The sequence below is a fragment of the Pteropus alecto genome, unplaced genomic scaffold (genome assembly GCF_000325575.1).
Source record: "Pteropus alecto unplaced genomic scaffold, ASM32557v1 scaffold45, whole genome shotgun sequence".
Lineage (NCBI taxonomy): Eukaryota > Metazoa > Chordata > Mammalia > Chiroptera > Pteropodidae > Pteropus > Pteropus alecto.
The window spans coordinates 18,905,478-18,924,528 of NW_006442491.1; the positions used below are offsets into that span (position 1 = coordinate 18,905,478).

Here is a 19,051-nt window from a genome sequence, read left to right on the forward strand (position 1 = left end):
TAGTAATGGCATTTCCTGAAGAGCAAGAGAAAAACCTCTAGTTCCGAGGGGAGTTTTGGAGTCTACCCCAAAAGCCTTGTAGCTGTAAGGTTCCAGCTTGGCCTGAGAGTCTCATCAGGGATGAAACCAAGTAGCAGAAGGTTCCAAAGGCAGTTTCTTTCTGCAAAAACACTATTTGCAAAAAATCAATATGTAATAAACGGGAAGCCAGATGATATGACTGAAGGAGCCCTAGGATGCAGCTGCTGTTTGCTGCTGATCCCATAACAGTCACTATTCTGAGAGCATCAAGACATAAACTAACTTACTGAATCTTCAGAACAAGGCACTGTAATTACAGCCATTTACAAGTTAAAAGATTTGCCCCAGATCACACAGCAAGTAAATGGTCAAGTCCAGATTTAAAAGACCAAGCTCTGCATCTTCCTCCTGATATAACCTTGGGCAAGTCACTTCATCTTTTTCAGCCTGATGTCCCTCCCTCCTTGCTTTATTTTCTTCATAGCACTATCACCTAAAATGTTATACCTATACATTTAGATGTGTAAAATAACATGTGTATACATATGTATAGATACATACCTCTTTATGTTTCTATATCTATATCTACGTATACATATATATGCAGTACGTGTTTATTGTCTGTCTCTCCCCACTGGAATGTGAGCTCCACAAGAACAGAAAATTAGTTTTATTTAATGTTGTACCCCTAGTACCTAGGACAGTATGGCACATAGTAGGAGTTCAATAAATACCGTTCGAATCAATTTAGATGATTAAGTAATTAAAGGGGAATTCCCATTACTATTATTCTGGTTTGATAAGTGTCTGCTTCTTCAGAACTTTAGTGGGCATCTCCTGCGTTCAGGTACGTGTTATGTTCAAGACCTCTGCTCAGTGCTGAGGAAATCAGTATGGACAAACAAGTACAGACAAGGATCCTCAGAAAGCTCCCAAACCTGTTAGAGATATGGTGGTTTTAGAAATGTCTTCTTTCTACTAATTTAAACTCTACCACTATTATTTTCCTCTCATTTATCCAAGTTCTGCGGGGTACTATAGCAATAAAAAAGGCTTAGCCCCTCTTCTTTCAGATATTTGAAAACTGGTGATCATATTCTCCTGGGTCTTCTCTTCCCCAGGCTAAACAAAAAGACCCAGTGGAATTGTGTGACTCAAGTCTGCCAACTGGGAACGGAGAAGACAGACTGTCAGCTGAAGGAGAAGAGAAGTGGATCCAGGAGCAGAATGACTCCTTCAAAGAAAAGAGAGGAAGTCCTCAGGAAGGACTCCATGGAATTAGGTTGGAGGTTGGGGGTGGGGACAGGGCCCTACTAATTAAGGTAGTAGCAGATTATGTTTCTGTAGAAGAGCAGCTCTCTGGGAATTACCCCTAAACCTATCCATGCTAAACCAGACAAAACCACAGCTGCTAAAAGAAAGCCCCATGATGAAAGGCTGAGGGTGCTGGAAAAAGCAGGGAGGCTGGGCACAAAAGAGGATGCTCAAGCCCACTGGCGTCAGAACAGACAGATACCTGCTGGAGAAGAGACAGCTAACAATTGCTTCCTGCAGCCTAAACAAATCCGGTGACTAGCTACACAAAAGTCAAGAAAAACCTCTGAGTTCCGCTGGGGTTCCCTGAAAATATACCTGGGTAATTTTCTATCAGAAGCTGAAGGGCTCCGTGGGGCTGCTGGGCTATTAGTTCTAGGAAGTCTGGAAAACCCTGTGATGGTGACAGAATTTTAAGAGCAACTGCAAATGTATATCCAGAAGAACTGAGTGCTTCGAGGGGGAGCCCCTAAGACACTTCTATCTCACTTCGGGACCTGAATGAGATTACTAAAAATTTCCACGTTTGGGGTTTCTAATGGGGTTTCCCCAAGAAAACCGCAGAACTGCCAACAGCTGGCTGAGATCTGCAAAGGTCGCTGAGGTGTTTTAGCTAAATGTATTCATGCCAAAGAAGCCAGAAGAGACAAGAAGAAACCTACAGAAACTAGAAGACTACAGAGCCATGAAGTCTGGGAAAGGCTAAATTATGTTTTCTCCTCTACACGCTGTTCATTGCTCTCAACAATGGAGTTTCCATCTAATTATGAGGTTTCCCAGGGACAGCAATTCCAAAATGGCCTGGCCCACCAAGGTCCTTGCCACTAACTGTCCGTCCACATTCCTATCAGAAAGCCCCAGAAACACTCTGTCCCTTCAGGGAAGGTGACATCACATACCAGTCTGGGTGAGTATCTCAAGGGCTGACTTTATTTCTTCAGAAACTCTGGGGCTAAGTTTAGTCTTCTGAGTCAGGTAGTCTATTCATGATAAGGGGTGCTTCCACCCTACAATTAAGGCCTAGGAAGGGCCTTTGTTCTAGATCCTTTACTAGAGCCAAGCCATGGCAGGTAGCTATCATTATCCCATTTTACAGGTGGGAGAGATGGATGGACAAGAGACAAAGAGGTTCAGCATCTTGCCAGGTGACTCCAGGCAGGTGGTGGTGTGGCTACAAGTCTGGAATTCCAGTCCTTGGAGCATCACCCATAATGAAGTAGACATACCTGGAGCAAGCCACCTTCTCCCCATATACATATGATTCTTATATATTGGTAGGGCTTGAGAGGATTTTAACAATAAAAAAATTAAAGAAGCCCACTATGACTAGGCAAACCCGATACCCACTTGAGTTTTACCAGTACCAGAATCTGAGGCTACTTACAAGCCTTTTGGAGCCCAAAACTGTTAACAAAGGCCCTGTTCTTCCTGCAGCTACCTGAACAATGCCAAAATCACGGACTCGAGCGAGCATGGCCCAAGAGCATCTCTGGCTTTCTGTGTTAGTGTGCTGGGGTCACTTTATTACTCCTAGGAAAACCTGATATGGATGGAAAGAGTTTAGACTTTGGAGTCAAGATGACCTACAGGTAAATTCTCATTCTGTCACTTAACTGGCTGAGGGACACCTGGGGCCAGTCACTTGGCTACCAGGAGCTTCACAGGTGAACTGGGAATAAACCTACTTACCTTGGAAGGTTATTGTGTGGAATACATAAGGGAAGGTACCATGTCTGGCTTATGGGCAGCACCTAACACAGTACATGCCTCACAATAGATGCTCAATAAATTTCGGTTGTAGTAAGTAAAAGGCCTAACACAATGTCTCAAATATAACATGTACTCCATAAAGGCTCATTTCCTTTCCCTTTCCTGTAGAGTTGCTAAACTTAGAGTATATATCCAAGGATGGAATGACCCATAACTCTTACATTCATGAATCCCCCAGCCATAGCCTCCAAGAAGGTTATGCAGAGATGCCACTGCAGCGGCTTGTCAACAGCTCAAACAGGATAGTATTGAGAGGGAAGTGGGTAGGCACCTTCTCCCCAAAGGATTCTGAATCAAATGTTCTTTAACTCCTGGCCTCAGAGAATACATAACCAGAAATGGTTCAGACATAACTGGCTCTTCTGCACACAACCCTACTTTCAGCAAGAGGAAGTAACATATGGCATGTTGTCCAACAGGCTCTGATAATTCTTGAAGAAAGAGAGAGAAAATGGATTTTCAATCCAGTTGTCTAACGAACTTAGCTAGCACTGCTGTGTCTAAAACCTCTTTCCACGTGCAACACTGGGTGACTGGTAAGTCTCTGGTGCCAGACAAACCAGGCACCTCTCCCAGATTGCCTTTTGTTAATAACTGGCAAAAACCCACCTGGTATTAGGACCACTGGCCAAAGACAATAATCATGCAAAGTGGGCAAAAGGCCCAAGTCTCTACTAGGAGATGCCTCAGAGGGTGTGTCTGAAGCACTGCAATCCGGTCCCTCCAGTAATCAGCTGAACAAATATTTGCCCCCAAAGAGAATCAAAGCAGGAGGGAATGAGAGGTCAGCACACAAACCAACAGGAACTATTTAATCATTTATCCCCCCAGGGAGTTCATTTACAGAATGACTTTCAAGTCTGGTCAGCCTTAGCTCAAGAGAGCCCTCCACCTTTACCTCCCCAAACCTCATCCCAGTCCACTGACCTCTACTGACTTTGACCTCTTTGCCTTTTACAAGAACTGGTAATGGGGATAGTTGATGAAGTTGCAAAGAAATGGGAAATAAGACAGAGGGTGGGGTTCCAGGGCAAACTCAGTCTAGCTCAGTGGTAAACTGAAGTGCCTGCCACGCCCTAAGCCCAGCCTAAGGATAATTGCATTCTTGACATTCCTGAGTCCCTGGTGCATGGCCCCTTCCACCTCAGCTCCTTCAATAGATGACTTATTTTCCCCAGCCTGCTAAATTTTGAGGTTTTCTGAGGGGACAGAATACCTCTCATAAGCCCTGCATCTGCCGTAGGCAGGGAGATAGCAAGGAAATAGGACTGAGTTCATTGTAGAAGACCAACAATTGCTTACAATGACCACCGGTGAAGAATCTCTCACCACCATCTCATCCTGACTTGGTGATGGGCAAGAGAATTCTCCCTCCCTGGGAAAGCAATAAGACATGACTCCTGGGCCCAGAAAGTACATCTGGGACCAATAACAACTACTACAGTAAACTTGGTGTCAGTCACTGTGCTCACAATAGCATCAAGATTTACAATGCCCTGCAAGGCAAGGAGGGCTTGCCACATCTTTTTCATGAAAGAAACTGAGGCTCTAGATAAACTGGTCTGTCCACGGTCACAGAGCTAGTAGTTAAGTGACGGCGCTGGGACTCACACCCAAGTCAGTTTGATGCCAAAGTCAGTCACTAAATCTCGATGTCCCACAGAGCCCCACAGACTGGGTTCTTGCTTTGCCTGCAAACAGTGTTCAGTGAAGAGGCTCCAGGGCCCTGGCCGGAAAGCAACAGGCAGAACAGCAGGAGCTCACCAACAGACCCCAGGCAATGAGGTACAAAGTCCAGGGCTTAATGCGTGACACAGCAAGAGATCCACGAACAGGCCAACCATGCAAAAGTTGCACACACTTTAGAGCAAATGAACATAAGGGTGCAGCATAAACACAACCGGCCCCTGCCCTAAAATCAGACAACTCTCAGACATCCAAGCCAATAGGAAATCCTGCCTGACCATGCTCTTTTCTGAGAATGTCAGATATGCAAACCCTGAAATAAAGAGAACTTAATGTGGAAGAGGGAAGCCCAGGGAAGAATCGACATCCCTGGGGGAATAAGAATGGAAGAGCTTGTGGGTCACTGATACTTATCATTTTCTCCACGCATTATACTCATCACCTTTTTACATAGTGAGCCATTATGTCAGGGTGAGGGGAACACTGGCTAACTTCCCACTCTCAAGGGTTTTGGGCCAAATTAACACACAGGCTGTTTTCCTCTGCTGAGAAACCGGAACACAAGTATCAAAGAGTGGGGTCATGAGGGTGACCAGAATGAAAGATGCCTGGTTCTTTAAGAACTAGGTCATCTGTATTTCAGAACAGCTAACCTCTATGGTGCAATGAGGCTAGTCACGTCTCCTTAAACATGTCCAATAATCACCCAACACAACAGAAAAAGATATGAGGAAAGGCTGTTGGGGGTCTCTCTGACCAGAGGTCGAGGAAAAGGGACACACAAGGGGTGTGGTCCTTACCCAGCCGCCGTTCTCCTGGATCCAAGGCTCTAGGTGGTCATTCAGGTAAGTAGCCATCCAAGTTGCAATCCGACTCACCAAAACCTGCATCTCCTTGTCTACGCTTTCCACGCACAGTGCCCCACCGAAGGAGAAAAAGGCCACAATGCGACCCCAGTTCACCCCATCCCGGAAGAGTTCATTCACTACCTGCTCAAAGCTCTGATATGCTGTCCCTGGGGTGATGTGGAGCTGGGATGTCAGGTCGCTGAATGCCCGCCGGTACCTCAGTTCAAACTCATCACCTGCCTCCCTCAGTGCTTGTTTCACTGCTGCCATGGGGATCACCTCCCGGGCATCCAAGCTGCTGCTGTGGCCAGTGGCTCCATTCACTGCGGGGCTGTCCGCCAGGTGCCAGGATGGGTTGCCATTGACGGCACTGGGGGGCTCCATCTCTGATTCAGTTCCTTCTGGGGCCTCAGTTCTGTTCTCTTCCACATCACTGAACTGACTCCAGCTGTATCCTTTCTGGGAAAGCTTGTAGGAGAGAAAGTCAACCACCAGCTCCCGGTTGCTCTGAGACATTTTTATAATAAGGATGGGCTCAACCAGTCCATTGTCCAAAATACCTGCTCACTCACTGAGTCTGGTCTCTGCTTAGTGCTTGTCTTCTAAGATCCAAAGCCAAGATAAGGTTCTGAAGGGAGAGAAAGAGCTTCAGGAAAAAAAAAAGTTAATATGCATACCATTTAACCTACAACCCCTCCAGGTACGTTACACCTCCAGGTCTGAGAACTGGTTTCTTTGTGACTGTTATGAAGGTGTGGGTCTAGCTTCCCAGAGACTTCAATGAAGTCAAATTAAAAGCACGAGTGGGCTCTGAATCATCACACCGACCTCTTTTACCCCAGCCACCCCATTTTCTCCTAAATATCTTCCTCGGAAAGTCATCCCCATGGGCAGTCTGCCCCCATTTCCACCCCCGCACCACCTACATTCAAATCTGTCTCAGGCGACGGCAGGCAGGTGCAGTCCCTAAAGATCTTTTGTATCATAGGTCGGGAGAGGAGGTGGCAGCCCGGATGCCGGTAACTCAACCGACCTCGCGGCGGCTGGCAAATAAACCAGCTCCGGCTGGAGGGATCATGCGACCCGGCAGGCTGGGAGCCCAGAAGGCGACACAGGAATTACGAAGCTCAGGAACCGGCCGCCTCGCTAGCTTCCTCCTCCATCGCCCAGAACGAGCCCAGCCCCCTCGCTCTTGCACGCTCCTTGGCTCTTCCTCCGCCTCCTACTGGGAGCCAGGAGAACTCTCCCAGAGGTGGCTGTGTGGGGCTTAGGTTTTCTTTTTGTTTTTTGTTTGTTTGTTTTATTCTATTTAAGTACCCGCCCAGGGTGAGGCTTCTGAAACCCTGAAGGGACTTCTCAATGGGACTCAACGTTTCGATGAGGGATGGAGGGAAGGGGAAACTGCCTCGGATCTGCGGTCTGACTTCGGAAAGGCCATCCGCGGGCCTTTCCGGGAAGCTGAAGGGCGGGCACCCCTTAGAAACGCCGCTGGGATTCTTTGAATTCCCCAAAGGCCCTGGACGCGGCGGCGGTGGGGGGGGATTGCCGGGTCCTCCATTCCCCGCACGGACACAATGGCCGCCGGCGCCCTGCACAAAGACGGGGTGAGAGTGAGGCGCTGGGCCTCTCCTCCGATAAGGGAAAAGGGTCGAAGCCTGCTCGAGGGCACCCCCAGCTGAGACCACGTTTTCCTGGGGCCAGGCCTGAGGCGGCTTCCTGGTGCCCCCGGGAGGGCTTGGGGGCCGGGGGCTGCACCTCTCCGGAGCCCGGGGTGGGTGGGCTGCGGCCTCACGGCTTCTCTGGCGCGCGGGGCCGGGTACCCGCCTGGCCACCGCCCTGTTGCTAGGCAACCGCTCTCCCTCAGGGGCGCCCCTTAGACCTTTCTGGAAGGAGGGGTCTCGCCCCCGGCGGCCCGCCCCGGTATAGCCAATAAGAGAGCCCAGTCGGCACGAAATCGGGACGGCGAGGGCTCCCATTGGGTGCAACGCCTGCCACACACAGAGGAGGCGGCGCGCTCACCTGCGAGCCCCGCGAGTCGTGGGGGGCCACATTCCCCCTTCGTCGGCCAGGTTGTTTCCAGACGCGAGGGCTCTTCGCGGCCGAGTTCCGCGCAGCAGACTCGGGCCGGCCTACCTTGCTGGTGGCTCGCGCTGTCTCTTCCGAACGAGTGGGCCTCAGTTTCCCCTGAAGAGACCGGGGGAACTTGCAAGCTCAGTCACTTCCGGTGCCGCGACAGCGCGCGCGAGCCCGAGACGCAAAGGGAGTGCGCGCCTTGAGGGCTGGCGTCAAGATCTGGGAGAGAGCGCCCCCTTCCGGTAGAGCTCGGAAATCCCGAGACGCAAAAATAACGTTTACATTAACATTTCCATCCATTCAGTTTTAGTCAGTTTTATATCAGCTTATATATCGAAAAAGCGTCGCGTTGTGGCCAAGAACGTTGTGTTTGGGGTTCCAATTCTGCCGGTTGGTCAACTTCCGTGCTTCACGTTACCTGTAAAAGGGATAAAAATCTCCCTCAGTAGTTGTGAGGAATAAAGGAGTTATTTGTAAAGTCCAAAGAACAGTTTATGGTCCATAGTATATGCTGTATAAATTCATTCATCAAATTGTTTGGGTTGCTGAAGATAGAGTTGAGAACAAGACAAGACATAGTCCCTGCTTTCATGGAGACTTAACCTTTGAGATGCAGAGAGACAGTAAACAACTAAGAAAATATACAAACAAGGTAAGTTCAAATTGTGACTGGTGCTATGAAGAAGGTAAATCAGGGTATTGTCATAAAGAGAGTGAAGGCAGAGGTGCCACTTTAGATTGGGTGGTCAGGGAAGTAAGCCCTGCCCTCCCTGCCTTGTGAGAGAGAGAGAGAGGCATTTATTCAACAATTGTTTATGTAGGGTGGCCAGCGATGTCCTCTTTGAAGAGATGTTATAGAACTCAAGACCTGACGTATAAGAAAATGCCAACCCACCAGAAGAGTCTAGAGAATATCTACCTAGGCAGAGGGCACAGCTTGCGCAAAATGTCCCGAGGCAGGAAGATCTTGACATGTTCCAGAAACTGAAGGAAAAGCAATGTTACTGGAAGATAGTGAGGGAGGGCAAATGTGGTGCAAAAGGAGGTTGGAAAGTTGCCCGTGGGAGTGAATTGGACTTGAGAAAAAATATTGAAAAGGGTTTTATTTTGTGTGAACTTATTGATCAGAAAATAGGTTAATAAGAACACCGAATGTTAAAAACATACCAAAGAGTGTAGAATTAAAAAGTAAGTCCTTTTCCCACCCTGCTTTTCAGTTCCCAGCCCCCCTCACAGAGGTCATCATCACTCTTAAATCCCTTCATTTGTAGTCTTTCAGAGACGGTCGCTATATTCATAAGGAAATTTGTATGTACACAAAGGGTAGCTTTCTATAAATGCTTCTACATATTGCTTTTTTTACTGAGCTCTACATTTTGCATCTACCTCAAATTTTTAAATGACCACACAACAAACTTATAAAGACATGCCATAATTTACTTGCCCGGTCCCCTGTTTTGGAACACTTAGGTGGTTTCCAATCCTCTCCTATGACAAATAATACTGTAACTTATCCATTTGTTATTTTACATATGTGGGAGTTTATCTGTTAGGTAAATTCCTGGAAGTGGAATTATCGGTAAATGAGTATATGGATTTACTTTTGGTTTGTTTTAATGGATATTGGCAAAGCGCTCTCCATGGCAGTAGTACCAGTTTGTCCTCCCATCAATAAAAGTGTGAGAGTGCTTATTTCCTCACATCTTGAACTACACAAGGTATTATCAAACCTTTTTCTCCTTGCCAATTATATAGATGAAAACCGAGAGGCACTTTTATTTTTTATTTATTTTTTAGTAAGAGTGAAGTTGAGCAATTTTTCATATCAATGAGTCCTTTTTGGGGGGGTCTTGCTGTGGTAAATTCATTTCGTTTGCCCTTTTTTCAGCTGGTCTTTCTCTTGAACTTTTTTTCTCATGGATTTATAGGAATTTTTATCCTTTTCTATACATATAAGTTGTAAATATTTTCCAGTTTATTATTTATTACCATGGAGTTTTTAAATTTTTTATGTATTTTAATTTATCAATCTTTTCCTTTGTGGTTTCTGGATTCTATGTTATTCTTAGGAAGACCTTTTCTAGTTCAATATTATAAAAATAATTGTTTTCTTCTAGCTTTTATATGGTTTTATATTTTAGATTTTAATTTTCATTCTGTTATAAATCCACTTTGGTGTAAGGTGTGAGGCAGGAATCCAAGAAATTTTTCCAAATAGCTACCCAGTATTACCATCTTTTTCCAACTCATTTGAAATGTCCCCATTATTATAATCTACATTCCCAAGTGTATTTGATTCAATTTTTGAACTTTCTATCATGTTTCGTGGAAAGGTTTTAAACTAGGGAAGGACATGATCTGCTTTCATTTTTAAAAACCTTGGTGTCATGATTATTTCAATGTGAAAATTAACATTATGAAAGTCTACAATGTGTTTTGGGAGCCCAGCAGAGGGCATATCATTTCTGCCCAGAGACATGGGATTCATTGAACTGGCTCTTAAAAGGAGAATAGGATTTTGCCTAGGAGAGAAAAGAAGGGACATTTTAGTTGGAACATCCTGCATGAGAATAAGCATGGAGATTAAACGTGGGAGCCCATGATGTGTTCTAGAGATAAACTGGGATGGTTAAGAGGGATGTGGTGGTAGAGGAAACTGACTGTAAGTGTGTATCCAAGTGTGCAGGACACTAAATAGGCACTGGAGGAGCCAGCCACGCTTTTTAAACAGGCTAGGCAGAGGTTTATATTTTGGAAAGGTAAACAGAGTCTTTTGGAAAAGGAACTTTGCAATATTAATCAAGAGCCTTGAAAACAGCTTTTGAAAGATCATTGATAAATGATGTTTGACTGGAATCTAAAGTAGTGAATGCAGCTAAATATTTATCTTTAACATAGATGTTTATGCGAAGTTACTTATAACATAGGAGAGAAAAATTAAAACTGAGAAGTTCAATAAACAGGATGATGTTTTATTGGAGTTAAATCCACACATTAAAATTGTAATTGAGGAATATTTAATGATGTGGGAAAATGCTCAAAACATAACACTTTGTAAAAAATAGGTTACAAAACTATACTGAGAATTATTGTAATTTATAAAAAAAATGTATATTACATGCAAAATATAGAAGAAGGAATTATAGCAGAATGCAAAAAGGTGGTTATTGCTGGGTAGTAAGATTATGGATGATTTTATTTTATTTTTTATATTTTTCTGTATTATCTAAACATGACTATATTTTTAAAATTGGAAAACAGTGTTTTAAAAACTTGTTTGCTGAGATTTAGGTGATGAGAAAATGCTTATGGTATAATGTTAAGTGGAAATAAAAGTATACAAAAGTAGATGTGTGACATGATCTCAATTCTAAATAATGCTATGCATAGGAAAAAGAGTGGAAAATCAATATGATAAAGACAAAATAAAAATGGAGAACCCCCTCGCACAGATGCTAAAGAGAAACAGAACCAGAGTGGTCATTAAACTGAAAAGATGCTCTACCTCACTAGGGAAAATGCAAATTAAAACCTCAGTGAGATGCCATCTCATACCTCTAGAATGGCAAAACTAGAACTTCTGATCAAATCAAGGGTGGTTGGAGAATGTGAAATAACTTTAGAGAAAAAATTTATTGTTACCTAGTCAAGTTGAAGATATCCATGATCTATGACCCAACAATTCTATTATTTGATATATGCCCCGAAATAACTCTTGTATATGTGCAAAACACAAGTATAAGAATGTTATAGCCTTACTACTTGGAATAGCAAAAATTGGGAAACTACCCTACTGTCCATTATAACAAAATGATTCAATAAATTACTATTTGTTCATACACAGTAATAGGATACAGTGAGAAAATAAGTGAACTTAGCTACACAGAGTATGAAAGATCTCGGAAACGTATTGCATGAAAAAAATTGCAAAAAATAATGCAGTCCGATTTCATTTTTTTATAGTTTGAAAACAGGCAAAACTAAGCAACATCTGTTGAGGATTTGTGGTAGCAGCCTTTTCCGAGATGGCCCCCAAAGAGCCCTGCCTGCTGGTATTCATGCCCTTGTGTAATTGCCTCCCACATTGTTACCAGAGTTGTGTATGACTGATAACAAATGGCAGAGATGATGATCTGTCTCTTCCAAGACTAGGTTATACCTCTGTCTGTCTGTCTGTCTGTCTGTCTGTCTGTCTCTGTCTGTCTGTCTGTCTGTCTCTCTCATCATTCACTGTGCAAGTAGCCAGCTGCCGGTCTTGTGAGCAGCCCTATGTAGTGGCCCCCGTGTGGTGAGGATATGAAGATTCCCAGCAGTCAAGTGAGGATCCTACCCCAGTCTAGCCTTCAGATGCCAACAGCTGACAGTTTGACTACAATCTTATTTGAGACCCTGAGCCAGAAACTGTATTAAGCTGGATTATTAAGCTGGATTCCTGACCCTTAAAAACTGTATGAGGTAATAAATGTTTATAAATTTAAGCTGCTAAATTTGGGGGTAATCTGTTCTGCAGCAATAGATAGCTAATACAGGGATATATGCATACGTGGGAAATTATAAAGACATGTTGTTATGTTATTATATAATAACGTTATGTCTCATGTTATTATAAAAGAATAATAAACATGAAATTCAAGATAGTCATTATACACCAATAGGGGAGCATACAGGATAAACCAAGGAACAGGATAAAATTGGGAGCTTGAAAGGTTGTGGTAATGTTCTTACTAAATTAAATTGTACATACGTACACAGAATTTGTCGCCTTGTTATTCTTTTTATATATGTGTGTGTGTATTTTTATATATGTACTACTCAATATCTAATACAATACATTTTTTAAAAAGAGGAAGGAAATATACTAAAATGTTAATAGCGGAGATGTAGCCTCTAAAGGCTGTTATAGTTATTTTTTCTTTATTTATTATTTCCAATATTTTCAAGTATTACAAATAAGGCATTACTTTTAAAATAAGAAATAGATAATGTATAAACAAACAAATATATAAAAATGTAAAAGTACTTATATATGTGCATGTATAAATATAGCTATATATGAGGGCTAATGTTTGCATTAAAAGATCTCTAAAAGATACCCACTCATCTTCTAACACTTATTTTAAACTGAGGAGTGGGCTTTGGTGATGGCATGTGGTGGGAGGATTAAGGTATTTTCACTTTTTACTTCATATATGTTTATGAACCCAGACGGATCTGGCTGCAAATCTTAACTGTGCTGTGTGGTTTTGAGCTTCAGTTTTTTTTAACCCATTTCCCTTTTGCCCTGAAAATACTTGCTGGCCGTGCTTGCGGCTGCAGCATTTACCCTGAGATAACTCATGGATTACAGTCCTAACCTTACCCCTAAAGTTTGCCATACATCTCCCATACTTTTCAGAGAATTATATCAAAACAGATCTGGAACAGTTCAGACAGCTCATTTGAACGGAAAACAGATGCCGGATGATCTGAAAAAAAGGGTCGTAGAGGGGACGACTGTAGCCAGATTCCGTGGTGAACTTATGGCACTGAAATGGTGCAACAGAAGGTGACAATGTTGTCAACATTCCACAATGATACTGTGATTGAAGCAGACAATAGAAATGAGAAGACTGAGAAGCCATGTGTCACTGAGGATTATAACGAGAACGTGGGAGCAGTGGGCTCGGCTGATCAGACGCTTTCTTCTTATCCAACAGTGTGCAAAAGGCACAAGTTTTGATATAAGAAATTCTTTTGCCATCATCTAAACATTACAGTGCTGAACTCCTACATCCTATTCAAGAAGGACAATCTTGAGCACATGATCAGCCATGTAAACTTCGGGCTAACATTGATTGAAAGAATGCTGGAAAAGCATTATGAGTCAGGACAGCAATGTATTTGAGGTTATCCATGCTCTGATGATGTCACACCTCTTCACCTGTCTGGAGGACATTTCCCCTAGAGCATACCACCAAACATCAGGGAAACGAAATCCAACTGGTCGCTGCAAAGTTTGCTGCTCGCACAGGGACAAGGATGGCGAGAAGATCTGGAGAGAAATGTGATATTTTTGTGCAGAATATAATGTTCTGCTTTGTGTTGTTCTGTGCCTTGCAATTTACCACACACACACACACACACACACACACACACACACAAAAGTTATTAAATACTGATCATCATATACATTTCTGTTACATTAGGATTAGAGACAAGTTCTGTTCAGAAATAACTCCAAAGAACAGTTTTTATATTTTATTTTCGAATTGAAAACCAGTCAGATTTGCTTTAGCCTCAAAGAGCATGTTTATGTAAAATTAAATTAATGCTGGTCGCGAGAAATAGGTTAAAATCTGGAAATCAGAAATACTAGCGCTTACCTGGTAAGAGTGTTGCAATGATTAAATGAAGTAGTACAGCACCTACCATATACTCTGACGCTATCATAAACATGTACTATTTTGCAATTTAAAAATACTTTTTAAATAGAAAAATCTGAAATATTAAAGAACCTTGACTTAGGCAATAAGTCAGTGACCACTGCAAATGCAGAGTGTGGAATTTTAAGGGATTTCCTCCTTCCTACTCTCAAAAGAAGACAAAGGCACCACTTGAGCCTGCCTACCACTGATCTTACATGAGCTTATTGAAAAGAAACCCCTGTATCAATAGTCTCTCTCCATCCCCCAAACCCCCATCCCCTGGCAACCACCAATCTGCTTTCTGTCTCTGTGGATTTGTCTATTCTGGAAATTTCATATAAATGGAATCACATAATAACTGTCATTTTGAGTCTGCCTTCTTTTACTTAGTATAATATTTTAGGTTCATCTATGTTGCCATATGAATTGGTATTTCATTCGTTTTATTATAGAATATTATTCCATTGTATGGATTTACCACATTTTATTTATCCATTCATCAGCTAGTGGGCACTTGGGTTGTTTCCTGTAGTCTATTACTCTTAATCACAGTGTGCTAAAGTCTTTGTAATCTTTCCCCACAAATAGATTCCACGTCAGCCACAAAAGAAGAGACTAGGAAACACGCTCAGAGCTCTCTTTGCTTGGTTGATGGCAACCGTGGGAGACAGAGTGATGCCCCCTTCCCCAGGGATTCTTTTAATGGCTGTCACCATTGGCTTAACACAGCAACCTTCTACAGGGACCCAGCTCTCTACAGGGGAGTGTCCTTGGGTCATCACAGTCACCTCACCTGGAGGTATCTGATGGTTACATTGCCACCCAGAGCCAGTGACCAGCTGGCATCTGTTCTTTATGAAGTAGAAAGCCTCCATGGAGCTAGAAGGCAGGTCCAGAGTTCTGGCCTGGTGACCACTGATTAGATGGTAGAGGGAGTGACAGACACAGTGTGAAGGAGTGGATTTGGAAGGGGCTGGAGTAGAAGTTGATTCTTTCTCTCTCACTTTTTAAAAATAGAGATTGAAGAGCCCAAATAACTTTCTACCCCACTGGCTTCTCCTCCTCTCTGCAGACATCTCTCCCCTACCAGACTTCCATTATAAAAAACAATAAATTTAAATCACACAAATAATACATGGCTACATTCTTTTTTAAAAAAATTAAAAGATACAGCTCAAATTATTTATCCTTTCTGTCCACTAGTTCAATTTAATTCCTCCCCTCTAAAGTTCCCACACTCATCATTTTCTTTGAGTTCTTCCAAACCTTTCTCTCCATGTATACACCCATGTTTAGGACAGTGTAGGGCAGTGGTTAACAGTTTGACCTCTAGAGCTGGCCTCCTTGGGCTCAAATCCTGGCTGAGTCACAGATAAACTGTGTGACCTTGACAAAGTCGCCTAACCTCTCTGAGCCTAAATTTTCTTAATCTATAAAATAGAAATGATAACATTATCTACCTCATAGAGTTACTGTTAAGATGAAATGAGTTAACGTGTGTAAAGTACTTCAAACAGTGCCTGGCATACGATAAGTGCTATATGTTATTACTTATATATACCCATAGGAGTATTGTTTTGCATATTTTTTAAAAGACATAATGGTTTCATAATGTATTTTCATCGATCAGCAATTTGTTTTTTAACTCAAAAATGTGTCTCAAAGATACCTGTCAGTTCAGATCTACTGAACTCTTTAAACGGATGCTTAATATTCCATTCTATAGATGATTTATTGAAATACCCTCCTACATGGACATTTAGGTGGTTTCCAATTTCTCACAACTATAATGCAACAACCTACTAATTGATTTCCTTATTTCTGCTCTCATTCCCCTTCCCTCTGTTTCAGCACAGAGCCAGAGTTATTTTATTAAAAGCAAAGAGTAAATCAATGCTTAAAACCCTCCCAGGACTCCGATCTCATTTAGAATAAAAATCAAAGTTCTTATAATGGCCTAGTTGGTCTGCATCCTGCCCAGAATATCTCTAGGCGCATATCCCGATACACTCTCCTTGTCCATTTGATCCACTGTTACTTCCTAACTAGTTCTAAAACATGCCTGTGATGGTCCTGCTTTTGCACTTGCTGTTCCTTGTGTCTGTTCCTCAGTTATCTGCATGGCTCACTCCTTCATCTTTTTCAGATCTTTGCCCAAATGTCCTTGAACTACTACCCTATTGAAAATTGCAAACCCCTTTTACGTAAATAGGGCAAAACAGTGATAGCTGAAATTGTGGATGGAATGGATCAGATGTGTCTGTGCTGCTTTCCAGCTCTAAAATTCTGCTTTGGTGATTTCAGATCTCAGTCTCTCTCATTCATGAAGAACGGGAACTTGAGACTCAGCCTAGAATGTAATCAATGCAGAAGGAACGACAGGAGAGGAATCCCTTGGACCAGGCACACCTCTTGTTAATTTGGAAGGACTTGGGAGGTTCTTGCATACATCTTGGCCTCCTGGCATTGCTTCATTCACTCACTCGCTGACTCACTGAGAACCTTCTGCCTGGACACAACACAGATCTGATGCCCTCTCCCTCCTAATATAAAGCAAGCTATCTCTACTTCCACCCCCACCATGGGCCTGGCTACTGTGTGGCCCTGAACATGCCTGAAGCTCTGGTAGTGTGTTTGCTGAAAGTAGGCAGCAGTAACCCAGGCAAACTCTGCTCTCTATTTGTTCACCCCACCTCTCCCTTATTTTTTTGCCATCTACCATTTGGGGCCTGGAGAGCAAATGGCTTTGCATTTATCACCTTCTAATACACTACATCATTTATTTATTCACCTTATTTAGTGTCCGTCTTCTTCACTAGAATGTCAGCTCCTTGAGGTCATTTTGTCTGTCTTTTCACTGCCATCTCCTCCTACTACTCAGTGACTGACACAGAGTAGGCTCTCAGTAATTGCTACAGTGACTATGCCTCTGTGTAAGTAGATGAGTATGTCTCTTGGAACTAAACTTAGAAATAGAAATCCTAGGTCGCAGGGCATACATATTTGACTCTTTAATAGCTGTTGTTAAGTTGCCCTCTAAAGCAGCCTGAGTCCATTTACTCTCCCACCTGCTGAATTACCTTACAAATCTTTGATACTATCAAATTTTTAATTTTGGTCAATCCGATAGGTGAAGAATGATACCTCCTTGTTGAAATTTCCCATACCACTAGTGAGGCCAAGCACTTTTTCATGTCTTTATTGGCCAGTTTTGTTTCTTCTTTTAAGAATTGTGTATTTTCTCCATTTTTTTCCTATTAAATCTTTTTTGTCCTTTTCTCACTTATTCATAGGAGTTTTTTGTTCTTTTACATTCTGTGTTCTAATCCTTTGTCATATGTGTTGGGAAGAATTCACCCCAAAATCTTTGTTTTCTTTTTGTCAACAGAATTTAAAATTTTTGATTTGGTCAGTGTTTTCCCTTTAGTTTTTCCCTATGTCTTACTTAAAAATTTCCTACTCCAACAATATAAACATATGCTTTTAAAACTTAAAACTTTTTAATTTTTAAATATCTTTAGGGTTTAATTCATTTGAAACTTGTTTTTGTAACTGGTATGGGATGGGATAAAAATCTAACACAATATTTTTCCCAAACGGAAAGCAAATGTCCTAACATCTTTATTTGTCTATGTCCATCTGATTTGAAATTTTACTCAGCATTTACTAAATTCTGATATACATGGCGTCTGCTTCTGGACTCTTAAACTCTTTTGATTTTTTAAAAAAAATTTCTATGGCAATACCTTACTTAAAAAAAACTTCGTGGAAAATTTCAAACACTTATCTGTATATGAGGATGTCTATGAATATATGTATCATGAATCTGTCACTCAGCTTCAACAATTATCAATTTGTGGCTAATCTTGTTTCATCTATACTCCTTCCTACTTTCCTCCTGATTATTTTGAAGGAAATTCTAGAGTCGTTTCACCTCTAACATTTCTCTATGTACCTCTAAAAATAAGTATTAAAAACCAAACCAAACTAAACCAAAAAACAAACTTCTGCAGTTTATTTTTTGAATAAACTACATCTTTTGTTCTGTAGAGCAGCGGGTCCCCATTAGATGCTCCTATGAGAATCTAATGCCTGATCATCTGAGGTGGAGCTGAGGCCGCAGGGCATACATATTTGACTCTTTAATAGCTGTTGTTAAGTTGCCCTCTAAAGCAGCCTGAGTCCATTTACTCTCCCACCTGCTGAATTACCTTACAAATCTTTGATACTATCAAATTTTTAATTTTGGTCAATCCGATAGGTGAAGAATGATACCTCCTTGTTGAAATTTCCCATACCACTAGTGAGGCCAAGCACTTTTTCATGTCTTTATTGGCCAGTTTTGTTTCTTCTTTTAAGAATTGTGTATTTTCTCCATTTTTTTCCTATTAAATCTTTTTTGTCCTTTTCTCACTTATTCATAGGAGTTTTTTGTTCTTTTACATTCTGTGTTCTAATCCTTTGTCATATGTGTTGGGAAGAATTCACCCCAAAATCTTTGTTTTCTTTTTGTCAACAGAATTTAAAATTTTTGATTTGGTCAGTGTTTTCCCTTTAGTTTTTCCCTATGTCTTACTTAAAAATTTCCTACTCCAACAATATAAACATATGCTTTTAAAACTTAAAACTTTTTAATTTTTAAATATCTTTAGGGTTTAATTCATTTGAAACTTGTTTTTGTAACTGGTATGGGATGGGATAAAAATCTAACACAATATTTTTCCCAAACGGAAAGCAAATGTCCTAACATCTTTATTTGTCTATGTCCATCTGATTTGAAATTTTACTCAGCATTTACTAAATTCTGATATACATGGCGTCTGCTTCTGGACTCTTAAACTCTTTTGATTTTTTAAAAAAAATTTCTATGGCAATACCTTACTTAAAAAAAACTTCGTGGAAAATTTCAAACACTTATCTGTATATGAGGATGTC

General features: G+C 41.8%; 1 protein-coding gene across 8 annotated transcripts in view; it reads right to left on the reverse strand.

The window, feature by feature from the left end:
• BCL2L1 (BCL2 like 1) overlaps nucleotides 1-7,904 on the reverse strand; it is a 44,080-nt gene extending 36,176 nt beyond the window's left edge. Inside the window, exons 1-2 of one of the 8 annotated variants that reach the window (XM_015597110.2) lie at nucleotides 7,773-7,904; nucleotides 5,592-6,267 (exon numbers count right to left, since the gene is read on the reverse strand). In XM_015597110.2, coding sequence (XP_015452596.1) covers nucleotides 5,592-6,155 — 564 coding nt within the window. In that variant the 5' untranslated portion in view covers nucleotides 6,156-6,267; nucleotides 7,773-7,904. Of the gene's footprint in view, nucleotides 1-5,591; nucleotides 6,286-6,565; nucleotides 7,469-7,658 lie in introns of those variants that run through there. The other 7 variants (XM_025039709.1, XM_006921699.3, XM_006921698.3 and 4 more) reach the window with 7 other exon arrangements.
• Nucleotides 7,905-19,051: the final 11,147 nt, after the last annotated feature.